The 17,493-nt window shown below is 33.8% G+C and overlaps 1 protein-coding gene across 1 annotated transcript; it reads right to left on the bottom strand.

Moving 5' to 3' along the window:
• Positions 1–7,011: 7,011 nt before the first annotated feature.
• LOC133823162 (DNA damage-repair/toleration protein DRT100-like) lies at positions 7,012–9,304 on the bottom strand. Its single transcript, XM_062255771.1, has one exon. It carries the CDS (start codon positions 9,117–9,119, stop codon positions 7,188–7,190), a length of 1,932 nt encoding a protein of 643 aa, XP_062111755.1. The 5' UTR covers positions 9,120–9,304; the 3' UTR covers positions 7,012–7,187.
• Between the last annotated feature and the right edge of the window lie 8,189 nt (positions 9,305–17,493).

Consider the following 17,493-nt stretch of genomic DNA (forward strand, 5'->3'; position numbering starts at 1 on the left):
CCTGAAGAGGAAGATGCAATGAGAAAAGTTCCTTACGCATCGGCAGTTGGAAGTCTGATGTATGCTATGTTGTGTACTAAACCAGATATGTACAATGCAGTGGAAGTAGTGAGCAGGTATTAGTCAAACCCAGGACCAGAACATTGGATAGTTGTAGCGTCCCAAAAATTAAGATAGAGAATTTTAGCTTTGGTTAGTGTGCCAGGAGGGCAAGATTTAAATAATGGTGTATTATATGACTAATTATGAATATAAATGCAATTATGTGAATTGAATTGTGTTATATGTGAATTTAATTATGTATAAAGCCCCATGCTTGGTAACCATGGACATTTTTGTAAATTGGACCCATTGAGGGTATGTTTTTTTGAGCTATGTATTAGTGGAGAGTCACAAATATGGTATTTGGTATCTATTAATATTGGTAACTATGAGTAACTTAAGGTTAGTGTTGTTACTGAAATAAGAGTAAAAAGGTGGCATTTTTTATTAAAGGGTGAAAGGACCTAGATACCCTAAAGGGTTAGCCTAGAACTAAGTTAGAGGGAGGGGTAGAATAGTCTTTCGACATTAATTAGACAACCTTTGGCTGAAGGAAATCCATACACGTATAAACACTCTCCCATTCACACTCACTTAGTTCTTCAGAGCTCTAGAAGGAAAAAGGCCAAAAACAAGCTTGAAGATTCTAGTTGTTGAAGAATTTGTCAGTGAATTCAAGTTGTGGAAAGGGATTTACAACCATCTACACCTAGGAATTTCGTATTTGGAGAAAGAGGTAAAGTTTCATTTTTGTGGTTTTAGGTCTTTTTACTTGTTCTTGAGAGTTGAGTTTGTTTGTTTGTTGAAAATTGGATTTTTGGGTTGATGTTTATGATGTTAAACTTGGGAATTTGAGGATTTGAAGCTTGGGAATGGAATTGGAGGCAGCCTAGGGTCGAATATCTCTTTAAGGTAAGGATTTCTTTGAGTTTTTAAGAAAATTTGTGGTTTGGTTTAAGTTTTGTGAAATTTTAAACCATTGATTTGATTAGAGTTTAGATGTGATTTTGGGTTGGTTTTTGGTGCATATGTATTATTTATGTTGTTTATTTAGAGTTTTGGGTCAAATTGGAACTTGCATGCACCTGGGGAATGGTTTGGGCAAGCTTAGGTTCGAAGAAATGGTGGAAAAACCACTGTTCTTTTATGGGTTCTTGAAGGAGCGCTACAGTGCTACTCCTTGGGCGTTACAGCGCAAGGTGTTCTTCTGGGTTCCGAAAGTAGCGATACAACGCTACTTCTTGGGTGCTACAGCGCTAGGCAAAATTCAGGAAGGCAAATTTTTAGTTTTTGAGAATTTGGTCCAGGGGCTTGGGGGTCGATTCCACCACCCCGTATTCTGGATTTGGAGGTCCTGAGAGCATGGGATTGGTTTATGTAATCGAATTGTAATGAGGATGTTATTTATGGTTTGTGACTAGGTGACCGCTTGGGCTTTGGGGACAGTCATGCTCAAGGGCCATCTCTTGTAATCTAGTGCTTGAATAAAAGGTAAGAAAACTATGTATGTGCATAGAGCATGGCTTGGCTCCAATACTTGTGATTTATTTATGCTAAGTTGATATACTATGCATGCTAATTGTGATGATTATGCCTGAATTGTCTGTGATTGATCGGCATGAGCCGGAATCGACAATATGCATTATGAATGAGGTCGTAATGGCAGGGCCACCTAGGGTTACTGTTTACCCTTGATCAACTAAGGTCGGGATCTTGGTGCCTGGTAATGCACCTCTCGGCATAGGCTGCTCGTTTGATTTAGTAACGACTGTGATAATTATTTAATTGCTTTGGGTATTAAACTGAGTTATTATCATATGCTATGCTTGTACGGTTTTCTTGTTGAGTCTTGGCTCACAGGTGCTCTATGGTGTAGGTAAGGGCAAAGAAAAGTTCTACCAGCCATGAGTTCGAGGGCTTAGGAGCAGCGTGTACATGTCTGGTGTACCTGGCCGCCACGGCCGAGGCATTTTGAGGGACTTTGTCAGATGTCCAGTTTTGTTGCTTAGGTTGACTGTATTACGAACTCTTTATTTTGTAAATATGTTCTAAAAATTGTTTTGGGATCCCAATGAAACTGTTAGTAATTTGTTGAAAGTTTAATTCTTTTCAGCGATTTTTTTATCAAGTGTGTTTTAAGTTAAATTAATTACACTTTTGAGTTTAACACCTCAATTAGCAAGTCGAGCACATTTCAAAATCACATAATAATGGCTCTAGGGTAGTAGGGCGTTACAATAACAGTTAAGCATATTCTAAAGTATTTAAGGTGGACTAGGGATTATATGTTAGACTACAATGATGATGTTATGAACCCTGCAGGCTACACCGATTCAGATTTTCAAACTGATGTCGATGATAGGAAGTCTACTTCTGGAATGGTGTTTACTCTTGGGGGTGGAGCTGTGATGTGGAGAAGCGTAAAGCAGTCTACAATCTTAGATTCCACCATGGAGGCTGAGTACATAGTTGCGTCTGAAGCAGCTAAGGAAATAGTGTGGCTAAATAAGTTTTATTCAGATCTTGGTGTTATTCCAGATATGGATAAACCGCTTTTGTTGTTTTGTGACAACATAGGAGCGATAGACAACTTGAAAGAACCTCGAAGTCACAAGAGGAGTAAGCATATAGAAATGAAGTATCACATAATTTGAGAAATGTGAAGGTTATGAAGATGGCATCTGAAGACAATCTTGCAGATCCATTTACAAAGACACTACCATAAGCTACATTTGATAAGCATATCAAGGAAATGGGATTAGTTTCAATTAGTGCAAGTGGGAGTTTGTTGGGGTTTTATGCCCCAATGAAAACTCAATTACTTTATAATCTCAATTTATTATCAATAAAAGAATAGAAATCATTTTAGGCTTGGTCAATCACTTTGCTCACATTGTTTATTTGCATGATTATTTGTATAATATAAACTTCTATTAAATCCTAAGCATGTAGCTAATCATATTTATAGTGACGTAATCACAGTGGAATAGAATTATGATTATATGTTCAAACATAAGTTAGTCCTAAGATTAGTCACTACACAGGATTTACACTGACTTACCAATCTACAATATGATCTACTTACACATTGTAATGTTATGTTCTTTCCAAAAAATTAGTATAGTAGATAAGATCGGATGTATTTGTCACATAGAACTGGACCGATATTGACTAAAGATAAGATAAGTAAACATACCGTTATTATCTATTCTAATCATATCATATAGTTGATCATAGGTCAATTCAATCTCAATTCTGAGTGGTTAGTATTCTAATTGATTGTATTAGTTGAGTTCTTTGACTTGTTCGTTACTAGCTTACCCTAAGGACTAGCTCAAACTTACATCTTGGGAACTCGGTAATATAATTGAGTGGGAGTGTTAATCATAGATATGAACATCTATAGCTTCTAATGAAGAAGTAAAACAATGGTTTTCTTTTAGTTTGGTTTGAGGTGCTAAATGATAGAGATCTCATTTCAGTAATTAATATTAGTTTACTAAAATATCATTTACATGGAACTAAGTGTTTTAAGGATAAAATATGATGAGGGGTAAAACGACATTTTAGTCTCATCTCATTGTAGACCGTCTATAGAAGATTGAGTGATAATTATGGTTATAACAATAGATAACTAATAATGTATCTATATTGCTTATAGAGTGTTCTATGAATTCAAGAGTGCAATTCTGAGTCTTTAGTGGAGTCACGAGGAATTAATAAGTTAGTAAATTTATTTGTTAAATTTATGATAACTTATTGGAGCTTGATTTCATAGGATAATTCCCCACAGTACCTTGGATAAAATCTTTTAGGTAGTCTCAATTAATTGATTTAATTATCAAAGTTGACCAGGTCAATTTTGGATAGTTTCACAGAGTTGTGCAATTTATATAAGAAAAGTGATTTTAGAGCTAATTTATTAATTAAGACAAATTGGTGTCTAAATTAATAAATAAGTTTAAATCAAGGTTCAAATTATAAATAATTAATTTGATAAAGGATTTAATTAATTAATTAATTAGTTAATCAATAGAAAATAATACGGTCCTTGATTTTATGTCCAACGGGCTTATAATTAAATGGGAAATTTCACGGGCATAAAGTCTATGATAATTTCGACTTAATGGCTTATATTATATATTATTTTATTGATTTTTTAATTAAATAAGTAAACTAATTGAGCCTATGAAAGGAATACTAAGTGAGAATTGAAAACAGATGAATAGATGATCAGAAGATCTAGTTTTGATGCTTTTGGGTTTTAGACACTCTCTACAACAAAATTCATTTTCTAAGACTCAATATTCTCTTCTCGTCTTCTCTTTGTGTCTATCTCATGTGTTCAGAATTGCCCACTCTAGTCTAGGTGATTCTAAGGATACTTTGGAAGATTGTGAAGAAATTTGAAAATCAGTTCAGTTTCTTGGTGATAATCAGCGACAGAAATGATACAAATGTTAGAGAAACTGAAGGAATGACTTATTCATTCCGCTGCATATAATGTAAGCGTTCTTATCATTATCTTTGTATAAATTAAATTATAGTTGTTGGTATTAAATGATCAAATCAAATGTAGGCAACGAAATATATGAACCCATTTTAATATATATTAATACCAGCCAGGATCATACACATATATAAATATTAAATCAAATACAAATTGATCAAGGATTACCTCTTGTAGCCTATCAAGTGTCCTTAAGTCTTTTTGTATAAATCAATGATCTTCCTATCTAGTGTTTTGAGATCTCACATCCTGATCTTCCAAACCAATCTTCAAACACACATGGACGTATGTAGGCACGTAGGATTCAAAAAGTTTATTTATGTGACTCTTTAGATGTACTTAACACGTGAGATTTAGAGAGTTTTGACAGAGAGAATGTTTAGAATAGTTTTCAGGTTTAGAGAAAAATGTCACTTTAGAGAGTGTAACGACCCAAATTTGCTAATAAGGCTTAGGGCCTTGATTAGCGTGCCTGGAGGGCAATAGGTGAATTATGGATATAATATGTGAATTTATGTGAATATGTGATAGAGATGCATGTTTAGTTGAATTAAATATACATGTGGGCCCCATTTGGATATTAGGGGTATGTTTGTGATTTTAGCCCGTTGAGGGCATAAATGTGATAAATATGATATGTATGTGATTTATCTGTGTAGCACGATCCGAGACAATCCTGGGGAGCAGTTAGCGAGAAAGTCACAACGGGGTTGAGAATTCGACTCAGGGCGAGTCGAGGGGCGTTATGGGTATTAGGTGTTTTATGGGGTTATCGGGTTATGAAAATAAATATTTGGAGATATATTTGAGGTTAGAATGTCTAGAAAGGAATATTGGGGAAATTTACCATTTTTCCCTCGGGGACATTTCCGGTACCCTGAGCCTTGAGATAACAGTTACAGGGGCTCGAGCCCTAATCAAATCTATATTTAACAACTGAGCCAAGCCCTAATCACATGCATCATGTACTGGGTGTAGTTTCCTTACCTCTAGTCCAAGCTGAAGTTAGTTAACCACGAACTCCGAGCACGAACCTATTCCAAGCCCTAGCGGTACCCTAGTCATAACCATAATAAATGATATCCATCAATATCGTTTAAATAAAGACTTCTGGACCAAGTCCTAGCCTTCGAAACCTCGAATTCTACTAAACTGGATGGTAGATTCCTTCTTGAGCCCTTATGTTTGATTTCTTGCCACCAAAAACCTAACTTGGCCAAAATTTCCCATTTTGAGAGGCATTGCGCCTCTCCTCAAGTCAAAGAGCCCAACCTCTGTTTTATCTGGACAAGGGTCGCGGCACCCTAGGAACAGGGTCGTGGCGCAACCCTGCGAAACCAGTTTTTCAAACATTTCTCTGAGCTAATTCCCTTTAAATTTACCCTAAAAACAGTACCAAACCCCCAATTGAGTTCCAGAACATCATCAGTACGTCACAGGCAGCAAAGGAATAAAAAACTCACCAAAACCATAAAATTCAATCAAGCTTAAGAAACTTAAGGAAAACAAAACTCAGAAACTTAAAAGCTCAAATTACCTCTAGTGCAGTAGATTTTCTGCTGAATCCCCAAGTTATCAAGATTCTAATATTCCCTAGAATCATTATGACTCTAACCTTGCTTGAATTCTAGCTCTAAAACTCGAGTTTCCTTCGAAAACGCTAACGAGCGTGAAGAGTGGACGGGAGAGAGAGAATGAGAGTGAGACTTAAGTTTCTCTGAGTTAATGAACTCTGCCGAATCCTTATATTCGAGCGGTCCCAAATGACCAAAATGCCCCCACTCATCCGCTTCTCTCTCAACACCCTATAAGGGTAAAAATGTCATTTTCACTCTTTAATCCCACTCTATACCAAATTTTCCCCAAAATAATTCTGCTAAACCCAGAATATTGCTATTTCTCCCAAATATAACTCACTACAATGAGTCCCGGTGACTCTCCAGATCACCCAAAATACCACTTGGCTCACCCCGAGCTGGGTATTTTTCCTCATTGTGACTAAACCACTACTTGCTCCCTACGACTGTCTCGTGTCGAATAACTTAAACATATCTACATAATAATATGGTCTCAATCAATATGCACACACATATATACACATATGTCATCAACGGGTCAAATTACGAAAATACCCTTCTAATAAGAAACGAACCCACATGCATGCTTAATACACCTAAACATGACAATATAGTCATATTATAATATAACTCACATAATTCATATAATAATGCATATCATCACATAATAATGCAATTAAATCAATTATTGTCCTCCTGACCCCTAATCAAGGCACTAAGTCTTATTAGAGAAATTTGGACGTTACATCACTGGTGGTGCCGGTGGCGGCGGTACGAGGGTGAGTGGTTGTGGATGGGTGAGAGGAGATAGGAAGAAGATGATACTTTTATGGTTTTTTTTAATTTATTATTATTAGCAAAATGGTTGAATGTAGGCTATAGTGCAAATAAACTATAATTGAGGTCTATTCCAAACATTACTCATTTAAAATTTGCAAATAATCTCAAAAACATACCGGGACTCTTTCGAAACATGACACGAGTAGTAGAGCAGAGGTATCTCAAATATTAATTAAAATATGTATTTTAAAAAAAAAAAGCTTATGTAGTACTAGTGTTCATTTACATGGTATGAGAGGTTTCCCACATAAGCCTTTGTTACCAGAGTAGGTACTCGCCGGAAAGTTACTCAGTGGTTTACCATCAGGAATTTCCCCGACCAGAAGATTATTTGACAAATCTAACTCTTTCAACTCTCTCAACTTTAAATACTCATCAGGAATTTCGCCAGTGAACTTGTTCTTCTGAAGCTTTAATGTCTGCAATGAGCTCAGATTTGACAAAGCTTCTGGCAACTCTGAACTCAACTCGTTTGAGCTCAAATCCAAACTCTTCAACGACTTGAATCTCCCAATGGTTGATGGCAATTTTCCTTTCAAAAGGTTATGTGACAAGTTTAGCGACTGAATCATAGGCTCCCTTCCCTCTCCTCCACTATGTTCAATTTCCTCTATTCCATTTGTGAAACTGTTATCAGAAAGGTCTACGAATGTTAAAAAATCCATGTCAGAAATTTGACTGATTGATCCACTGAGATTGTTTGAATGAAGGTCAAGAACACCTAGTCTGTGCAAATTCGATATCGAATCTGGGATTTTTGATTCGAGTGAGTTTCTGGAGAGGTTCAGTAGGTAGAGGCTAGACAGTTTGTCAAGCCAGGTTGGTATTGAGCCAGTGATGCTGTTACCAGATAAGTCCAGTTCCTGAATTTGGTTTGGAATTGTCTTCAACAACTCTGGTAGTTTTCCTTCAATTCTAGACCCCGCCAAGTAAATCCGAGAGACTGAAGAAAGCTGAGTAAGCCATTTCGGGATAGAGGAGAGGTTTAGAGAATTGAATGACAAATCAAGAGTTTCAACATTTTGGAGGGAAGACATTTGAAGAGGTAATGGCCCTTCAATCAAATTATGAGAAACATCCAATAGTGAGAGTTGAGAAAGCTGACCGAATGATTCTGGAATTCGACCCGTGAATCGATTTCCACTCAGATAAAGCTCTGATAAAGACGACAAATTACCCAAACTAGAAGGAATCTCTCCTTCAAGTTTATTATAACTTAAAGAGACTCTCTGCAGAGAAACCAGATTTCCAAACATTGCTGGGATTTTCCCACTGAGACCATTTAGTTGAAGTCTCAGAAAGCCTAGTGATTGCATTTGGTTTGAGCTCAATGGAAAAGGAATCGAACCCTCGAGAGAGTTGTTGTTTAAGTACATAACCGAAATGGAGCTCAAATCAGCTACAGATAATGGGATTTTCCCAGACAAGAGATTGGAGGATAAATCAAGCTCTTTCAGAGCCTGCAAATTTCCAATTCTCTCTGGAATATTACCAGTTAGAGAATTCTCTTCAAGATCTAAATATTCCAAACGTGTCAAATTCGAAATATCTTCTGGAATCACTCCCGAAAATTTGTTTGAATTGACATATAAACTCCTGAGATTTTTAAGGCTTCCCAGGCTAGAAGGGAGTGACCCGGAAAGCCCATTCTCGTGGAGAGCGAGTTGCTCAAGTTTAGATAACATACCAATGCTTTCTGGAACTTGACCAGTGAGGATGTTCCCGTGAAGGTCGAGCTCTGTGAGATTCGGAAGATGAAGGCCAATGGAAGTTGGGATTGACCCAGAAAGCCCAAGGAGGCCACTGAGATCAAGAACTTGAAGAGAAGACAAAAGCGTTATCGAAGGAGATAAGTTACCATTCATCTGGGACTGGAAAACAGTCTCCTCGGTTGAGATGAAGCCTGGGAGACGAAGCTCTGTGACTCTTCCAGTGGCATTATCACATACTACTCCTTCCCATTTGCAACAACTGAGACCATCGACCCACTTCGACAATCGATCAGAAGAATCATATGAAATCCCAGATTTGAAACTGGTTAAAGCTTCAAGGTCATCTGGGTTGCATGAAACGTTAACGCTACTCTGTCCTTTGCCGAGAGTGAAGACATTAATGAGAACTGCTAAAACCCAGAAGCAGTGAATACCCATTTTAGATTTTCAGCACTATCTATCTGTTTCTGGGATTTTAACTGGAACAATTAGTCTTTGAGTTTAAGGCTTAAGTTGGCTTTGTGCTGTATCAGTTTTCAGAATCCGGAGAAGAGAAACAGAACACCGGATAGGTCAAAATGTAATGTTTGTTTTCTCACGTTTTTGTCGTCTTTACAGATTGTAGTTGATGAAAAGCATATTTATGTTAAATCACAGAGGGCCCTCACCCCTTTAGCAACGGATTTATAAAGAATATTGTCATTAAAAAATGTCGAAATACTGCCCTAAATGATTATAAAGTTGCGTTTTGGTAAGAAAAATCCAAACTGGATACTGTTACTCTTTTTTTTTTTTGAAACAGTAAATGGTTAATGACTGGTCCCAGTAAGTAATAAGATTCTCCTCCACCAAGCAATTTGACTAAAAAGCATTTACTCGTTTGTTATACTCGGTTTTGAATAAGCATTTAAATTTATACATAGTACTATAAATTTAGATTCAAATAAAATTTTATCTATATATCCAAACGGTAATCATTTATATTTAATTAAATTTAAATTTATAATTCATATAACTAACATCAGTTTGATAAAATTGATAAATTTTTGTCAATTAAATTTGAATTTAGAATTCCAAATATAAACAATTGTACAATAAAAGTTACTTAATATGTATAATTTTAAAATATAAAGTATCAAATGAACATTACTGTAAACACAAATTATTAAAATAATATTTTATAAAAATATAAAATATCAAATAGTTACTTAACCGCCTTAACTACTTATACCTTATGTTCTAGGATTTTTTTTAAAATGGCAAAATCTTTTTGTATATACTTGATTTTTTAATGGATACTCCAAATAAAATTAAAAAAAAAACATCTCCTTTTATTAATTTACTTTCCAAAGTCATAACAAATTTTCATTTTGAATATTACAGCAATGAAGTTTATTAGTATACCATTTTTGGCTGTTCAAAGTCAACAACATTAGAGGTGGAATGTATTTAAAATTAAAAAAAAAACCATATATTCATAAGTTATATATTACAGATATGAATTTTATTAGTAAATGATTGTTGAATATTGCTATTTGGTACTAATATGTTCAACACCGGGATGTTGTGATTGGTGTAATTTTTGTTTAAAGGGAATTTTTTTAAAATATAGTTTTTTAGCTATCAATGTGCAAAAATATGGGAGTTAAACTTTTTTTAATTTGTATGGAAAAATTTAATTAACAAAAACTTAATTTATGGAAAAACTAATCCCACATTGAAAATCAAAATTAAACAAAAAAAAAATCAGCAAAGAGGGTTACTATTGTAATGAACACCCCATATATTATAGTATATATAATTATAATATATATGTCCTCTTCTTCAAACTCCATGGGTCTGAATCTTCTCCGGCAACGGGGATGACCCATCATGCCGAGTAATATCGAGGCCCAAAGAGAGAGAGAGAGTCATTGATTCATCCATTTTTGTTTCTCTGTACAAAAAAATATACGAAAGAGAATGAATAAAAGAAACCCCAGGAGTAGGTGGTAGATCGCCATGGAAGGAAACTAGTTCAAATTTGAGGGTTTTTAGTCAAAAAGTGAGAATCTTTTGGTCAGAAAAGTTTTGAGAATGCATGAAAAAGCTACCTAAACAAGAACAAAGTCAACCTGGTTTCATCTACACACCACATATATTATAGTATATATAATTAAATATATATTTATATATATAAAATAAAAAGAAGAAGATGATGCCGATGAAGAAGATTCTTACCAAAAATGCAAAAGAGGTAGAACAATTGTAAATTTATTACAAGAAAAAAAAAGATAGGATTTTATATACGTGGTTCGTGGTCAGATCTGTTTTTTCTCTATCTTCAGTTCTGTGGTAATTGGTTACCTTCATATTCTTATGTGTGTATATTTGTGGGTTCTTTATGGTAACTGGTTACCTAGGTTACTAAATCATACTTACTCTTCTTCTTTTTTTTCCTTCAAATGTGATGTTTCTTTTCATTTCTAATATAAGTGACTTGTCACCCTTCTTATGGTAACTGGTTACATCTATTATGGCAGTAAGTTACTAATCTCACTGTAACTGGTTACCTTTCCTGATACATGTTATTTAACCTCTAAGACTATTTTTTACATAAATGTGAAAAACAAACAAGTAACTGGTTACCCTCTGGATAAATGTTATTTAAGTTAGCTGTAGGATTTTTCTTACATAACTTTGAAAAATTAATTAAGTAACTGGTTACCTTACCCAGGTTTTGAAAAAAAACGTACAACCTAAAAAAAATGAAAAAAATGTTTACAATAAATAAAAATAATAATAAACACAATTCATATTAAAAAAAAAATTGCAAAACAACTATGAAAAATTTTAATATAAAATTAATATAAAAAAATAATCAAATAAGCTAAAAAAAAATAATCAAATTACAAACATACCCTTCCAAATTCATAAAACTTGATTAAGAGTGAAAATATGACATAAACAAACTTTTATACAAAAATATGAAAACTAAACCCATAAAAGTGAAATTAAAAAAAAAAGTCATGGTTTAACTTTTTTTTGAAAAAAAGTCATATTTTTGCACAATCTATTAAAATTCTCATATAACATGTAATTTTCACTTGTTTAAAAGAGTAATTAGTGTAATTCAATATAGAATTTCACTTAATTTATTTTAACCAAAAATTATATAACTTAATTTTAAATTACAATTAATTTATTTTGTTATACTCCTCAAGTATTGTTGAAGACTAGGCCCTTAGTAATATTTTTATTGATATTTTTTTGTAGCAATATTTTTATTGATATTGATATCATTAGGTATTTATTAAAAGTATTGCAATATTGTTTGAATAATATATTTTTATATATTGCCTCCAAAACAAAAATTAGTTGAAGACGCGTTCTCTGTCAACAAACTTTATTATGGTAATTGAAAAGAAAGCTTGTAAAGCCTTTAGATAGAGAGTAAAATAATATCATAGTAAAAAAAGAAAGCTTCATAACTTACGCATTACATTTGGGAAAAATTTGATGTTATATCCATAATAACTTATTGAAAATTTTTAATATGTATCATAAGTTATTATCTTAAATATATGATAATTTTAATTTTTAGACAAAAATACTCCTAACATTTAAATACTCATTTTCTCTCTCTAACATTCTAATCTTGTAGATCTCGAAAAAAATACCAAAATTAAAAAAAAAAATTATCTGAAACTGACATTTGAGTGAAAAAATATGAATCTCCAAAGTTTTCGTTAAATTTCAGTGCAGAGCATCAAAATTGCATCGAAAAAGCATCATTTTGGATAAAAAAATCAAGTTTTCATGATTGCATCGAAACATCATCGATGTACCATCGATTTTGCATCGAAATACCATCGATTTGACATCGAAACACCATCAATTTTGCATCGAAAAGTCATCGTTTTGGCCAAAAAAACAAGTTTTTATGATTGCATCACAAGAGCATCGAAACGCCATCAATGCACCATCTATTTTGCATCGAAATACCATCGATTTTGTATCGAAATTGCCTCAAAACACCATCAAAATCGATGGTGCATCGATGTTGTTACGATGCAATCATGAAAACTTGATTTTTGATCAAAACAGTGCTTTTTTGATGTAAAATCGGTGGTGTTTCGATGCAAAATCGATGGTGTTTCGATGCAAAATCGATGGTGTTTCAATGTTGTTGCGATGTAATCATGAAAACTTGTTTTTTTTTTTTGCCAAAACGATGACTTTTCGATGCAAAATCGATGGTGTTTCGATTCTAAATCGATAGTATTTCGATGCAAAATTGATAGTGCATCAATGATGTTTCAATGAAATCATGAAATCTTCATTTTTGTCCAAATCGATGCTTTTTCGATATAATTTCGATGTTCTGCACTGAAATTTGACGAAAACTTTGGAGGTTTATACTTTTTCACTCAAATATCGGTTTCAGATTTTTTTTTTTAATTTTTATATTTTTTCGAGATCTGCAAAATTAGAATGTTAAAGAGAGTGAGAGAATAAGAAATGTTAGAGAGAAAAAATTTGTATTAAGAGAGAAAATATGTATTTAAATGTTAAGAGTATTTTTGTCTAAAATATTAAAATTATTATATATTTAGAATAATAATTTATGCAGACATATTAAAAAATTTATCAATATAACATAAAATTTATCTTACATTTTAAATTGCAGACATTGTTACTTTTAAGAGGTTAGATTAGTAAAGTTCGAATGAGCCAAACCGTGAAGATTAAGAATCCGAAACAGCGATTTCTGTGATTGCAGAATTTAGCTTTCAATTCTTTAATACTTTATATCAGTCCTCCGACGCATGACAGTTCATGAAATTGAGTAAAACAAGTACAAAACAAGATTATCTTCATATTTTTAATATCAAAACACCAACAATCCAATGGTATAAATATAACCAGAGATTCTTCATTCATTTTCCCCTTTCGAAGCAAGTTTGTCTGCTTCCACGTTCTCAAAATCCGTATAAATGAATGAATTATATATATATATATATATATATCAGAATTATCAGAATTTTTTTATAGTGTTATCAATCTTTGATGTAGAGAAAAAATAAAGAAGCTATTGTATAGTATAATGTAAAAATTTGAGGTAAATTATAAAAAATTATGTTCTGGTGATGTATTTTGTAATACACTTTCTCTATAATATTTAGCTAAAACTCACAAAAACATCTTACATCAGCTCATTTATACATATATTTATAATAGCTATGCATAAACTCCAATTAATCTATATCTATATCTACATTTACATATCATTTATATAATATTTTAATATTATTATTTTTCTTTATAAGCTTTCTCTCTCCCATTTAGTATATATCTATTATTTCTTTTTTCTTTTCAATTATTTTATTTTACTTTAATTAATAAAATATGTTTAAAGATATAATATTTAAATGATGTAGAAAAATATATAGAGAAATTGATATCTGGTATAATATAAAACTTGAAGGTAAAGTAGAAAAATGTGTGTTTTGGGAATGTATTTTAAAGAATGGAATAGAACATCCATTGGGAGTGCTCTTATAGAATATTTTGCAAATACTTTTTGCAATTTATAGTTAATGTCTTATGCTTGTTTTTTTTTTGCAATGATAATTTCAGTTGATAATAATAAAAAAATCGAACAACCTAGAAAAACTAAGCACTCTTAAGAAAAGATGGGATGCCATCTAACCACACAAGCTATCTATTCATTTTAAGAGCATGCACAGCTAATTCATGAGCAGCCACATTGGTCGTCCGACGAATATAGATTAGAGACACTCTTGGAAATCTGGATAACAAACTTGCTATATCTTCTAACAAATACCCTAGGTCGCATTAAAAAAGTTTGCTCTCTTAGCGTAAGCAGACACTTCTGCAAGGCAATCTGTTTCAACCAAATGCACCAAAAGTCCTAATGAGAGAATCCAGTGTTAGACTTTTGTTTGGGCTTACATTATTTATTTTAATGTTTTATAAAATATGAGTTGATAAATAGTTATTTGCTGATCTAGCCAATTTAATTTTAGTGATCTCTTGTTTATGAGCTTAGTATCTATAGTAGTCTAGTTGAGGCAGAAGTGTGAGCTTTCTAGTTAACTGAATCCTTTGATGAGGAGGCTCAGTTCAACTAGGTTAATATAAGATAAGTCTCATCCCTAACTCAATATATATGAATAGTCTGATCGTTATTCTTGAGTTTGATAATCTGCTTCAGAAATAGATGTCCTAGGGAGGAAGGCTTAGTTGGTTAGTATTGCACTAACAATTCACATTTTCTCTATGGTTGAATTAGGTATGTTTACTATATTCTTTAATTTTTTATTGTGTTATAAGTTGTATGCAAAATTATTGATAAGATGTTGTATGAATATCTAACATGTGGTATCAGATTGCCAATTATATACGATTTATGACCTATAATATTTTGTTTAACCTAAATTGAGATTAATCATTGATAAACCCTAAGTAATTTTCGTTATTATTTTATGTCAAAATTTTTATAGTTAGATTCTAAAATATTAAGGCTTTTCTTTATCTCAAAATTATCTTTCTGTTCATATATTATATGATTAATTTCATTACATAATGATGAAGAATTTTGTATTTCAAATTTTATGGGTTTTTCATAAATTTCGAAATTAAAAAAATTGTTATATCTCAATTTAATGGTTATTTTTCCAAATTAAATTATTGTATGTATTCATTATTGTTTGTAGAAGATATACCATGCTTTAATTTTGTAAGATTCGACCATTTACACATTATTTTACCCAAATATTTGATACATTTTTTAACATATAATCTCTTAGATCTACACTTAATTTCTTGTTTTTGCTCGAAATAAACCCCATAAATCAATTGCTCATGATTTTCCAATGAAAACCCCTCATTAAACGCTTAAAACCACCCATTTTTCTGGCCGAAAAGTTGTTGGACCCGACCGGGTCACCATCTAGGTTGCACGACCCATTTCAGACTTGCTGGAGGTTGAAGACAAGCATTTCCGACGATGCCCACTCGCGGCAGGCAGCGCGTGGGGCGCGTGCAACGTCTCCCGACGTCATTTTTTGATGTTTCTTTTTTCCAGCATTAATAGAATTTAATTTATGAATTTTATTTAATTTTTTGAAATGTTAAAATAATTATTATGGCATTAATCTTATTTTCGCTGTCATAAAACATTAATAAATAATTTATAATGCTTTTTCAAAATTTTTGAATCACATAAAATTATTTGGGTATTTTTTCGTCCCTTTGAACATATTCACTGTAGCGTCCCACGTCACTATGGCTGCTTCCTGGAATGACAACTGGCCCTACAAACCAACACGAGTCTTTCCAGCGTGCTTTGTCCTCACTCGCACGCTCCCAGGAAGGTCACCCATCATGAGATTACTCCAGGTCAAGCACACTTAACTTTGGAGTTCTCAAGTGATGGGCTACCGAAAAGAAGATGCATCTTATTGATATAGGTAGTACCCATCAATCCATTTAAGCCATCTTCAACTGTATAGTCCCATACCTACACAGTCTTAGAATCATCACACTTGACCTTCCCCAGGTGGTGTGGGATTGCACATCTTTTACCCGGTCTTTCCCCTTACGAATCACGAGATTCTGATTGTCACAATTACCCCCCTTACGGGCCAGAAGATGCATCTTGTTGATATAGGTAGTACCCATCAATCCATTTAAGCCATCTTCAACTGTGTAGTCCCATACCTACACAGTCTTAGAATCATCACACTTGACCTTCCCCAGGCGGTGTGGGATTGCACATCTTTACCCGGTCTTACCCCTTACGAATCACGAGATTCTGATTGTCACAATCACCCCCCTTACGGGCCCAACGTCCCCGTCCGCCACACTTTCGACTGGGTCAAGGCTCTGATACAATTTGTAATGCCCCACGTCACTATGGCTACTTCCTGGAATGAAGACTGGACCTACAAACCAACACGAGTCTTTCTAGCGTGCTTTGTCCTCACTCACACGCTTCTTGGGAAAACTTCCCAGGAGGTCACCCATCTTGAGATTACTCCAGGTCAAGCAAGCTTAACTTTGGAGTTCTCAAGTGATAGGCTACCGAAAAAAAAGATGCATCTTGTTGATATAGGTAGTACCCATCAATCCATTTAAGTCATCTTCAACTGTGTAGTCCCATACCTACACAGTCTTAGATTCATCACACTTGACCTTCTCTAGGCGGCGTGGGATTGCACAGCTTTACCCGGTCTTTCCCCTTATGAATCACGGGATTCTGACTGTCACAAAAGTTGTAATGCCCTACTGCCTTAGAGCCGTTACTAAGTGAGTTTAAAATGTGGAATTGACTCGCTAATCGATGTTTTAGGAAAAAAGTGTAATTAAACCATAATCAGAGTCATAAACTTGAAAATAAACCATTCATTGAAGATTATAAAGCGTTTAACATTTGGGATCCCAAAAATATTGTTTAGAAATATTTACAATTAAAAAATATAACCAGAGTTGGCTAAACGACAAAATTTAAGTTTTGTACAATCATCTCCCAAAAGTACCCCTGGCCGTGGCAGCCAGGCAGACCAGACATGTACGCGCCGCTCATCATGCTCACCATACTCAAGGTTGGTCGACTTTCCCCTTGCCTTTACTTGCACCATAGAGCACTCGTGATTCGAAACCCAGCAAGAAAACCCTCACAAGCAGATAATATATGCATATCAAACACTTAACATATAACACAAGCCATCATCAGGCTATACACGAATGGCCATGCCATCCCAGGCGCTTTACCAGGCCCTGGGTTCACGGTCCACACCATGAGGAT

The sequence above is a fragment of the Humulus lupulus genome, chromosome 3, assembly GCF_963169125.1.
Source record: "Humulus lupulus chromosome 3, drHumLupu1.1, whole genome shotgun sequence".
NCBI classification, from domain to species: domain Eukaryota; kingdom Viridiplantae; phylum Streptophyta; class Magnoliopsida; order Rosales; family Cannabaceae; genus Humulus; species Humulus lupulus.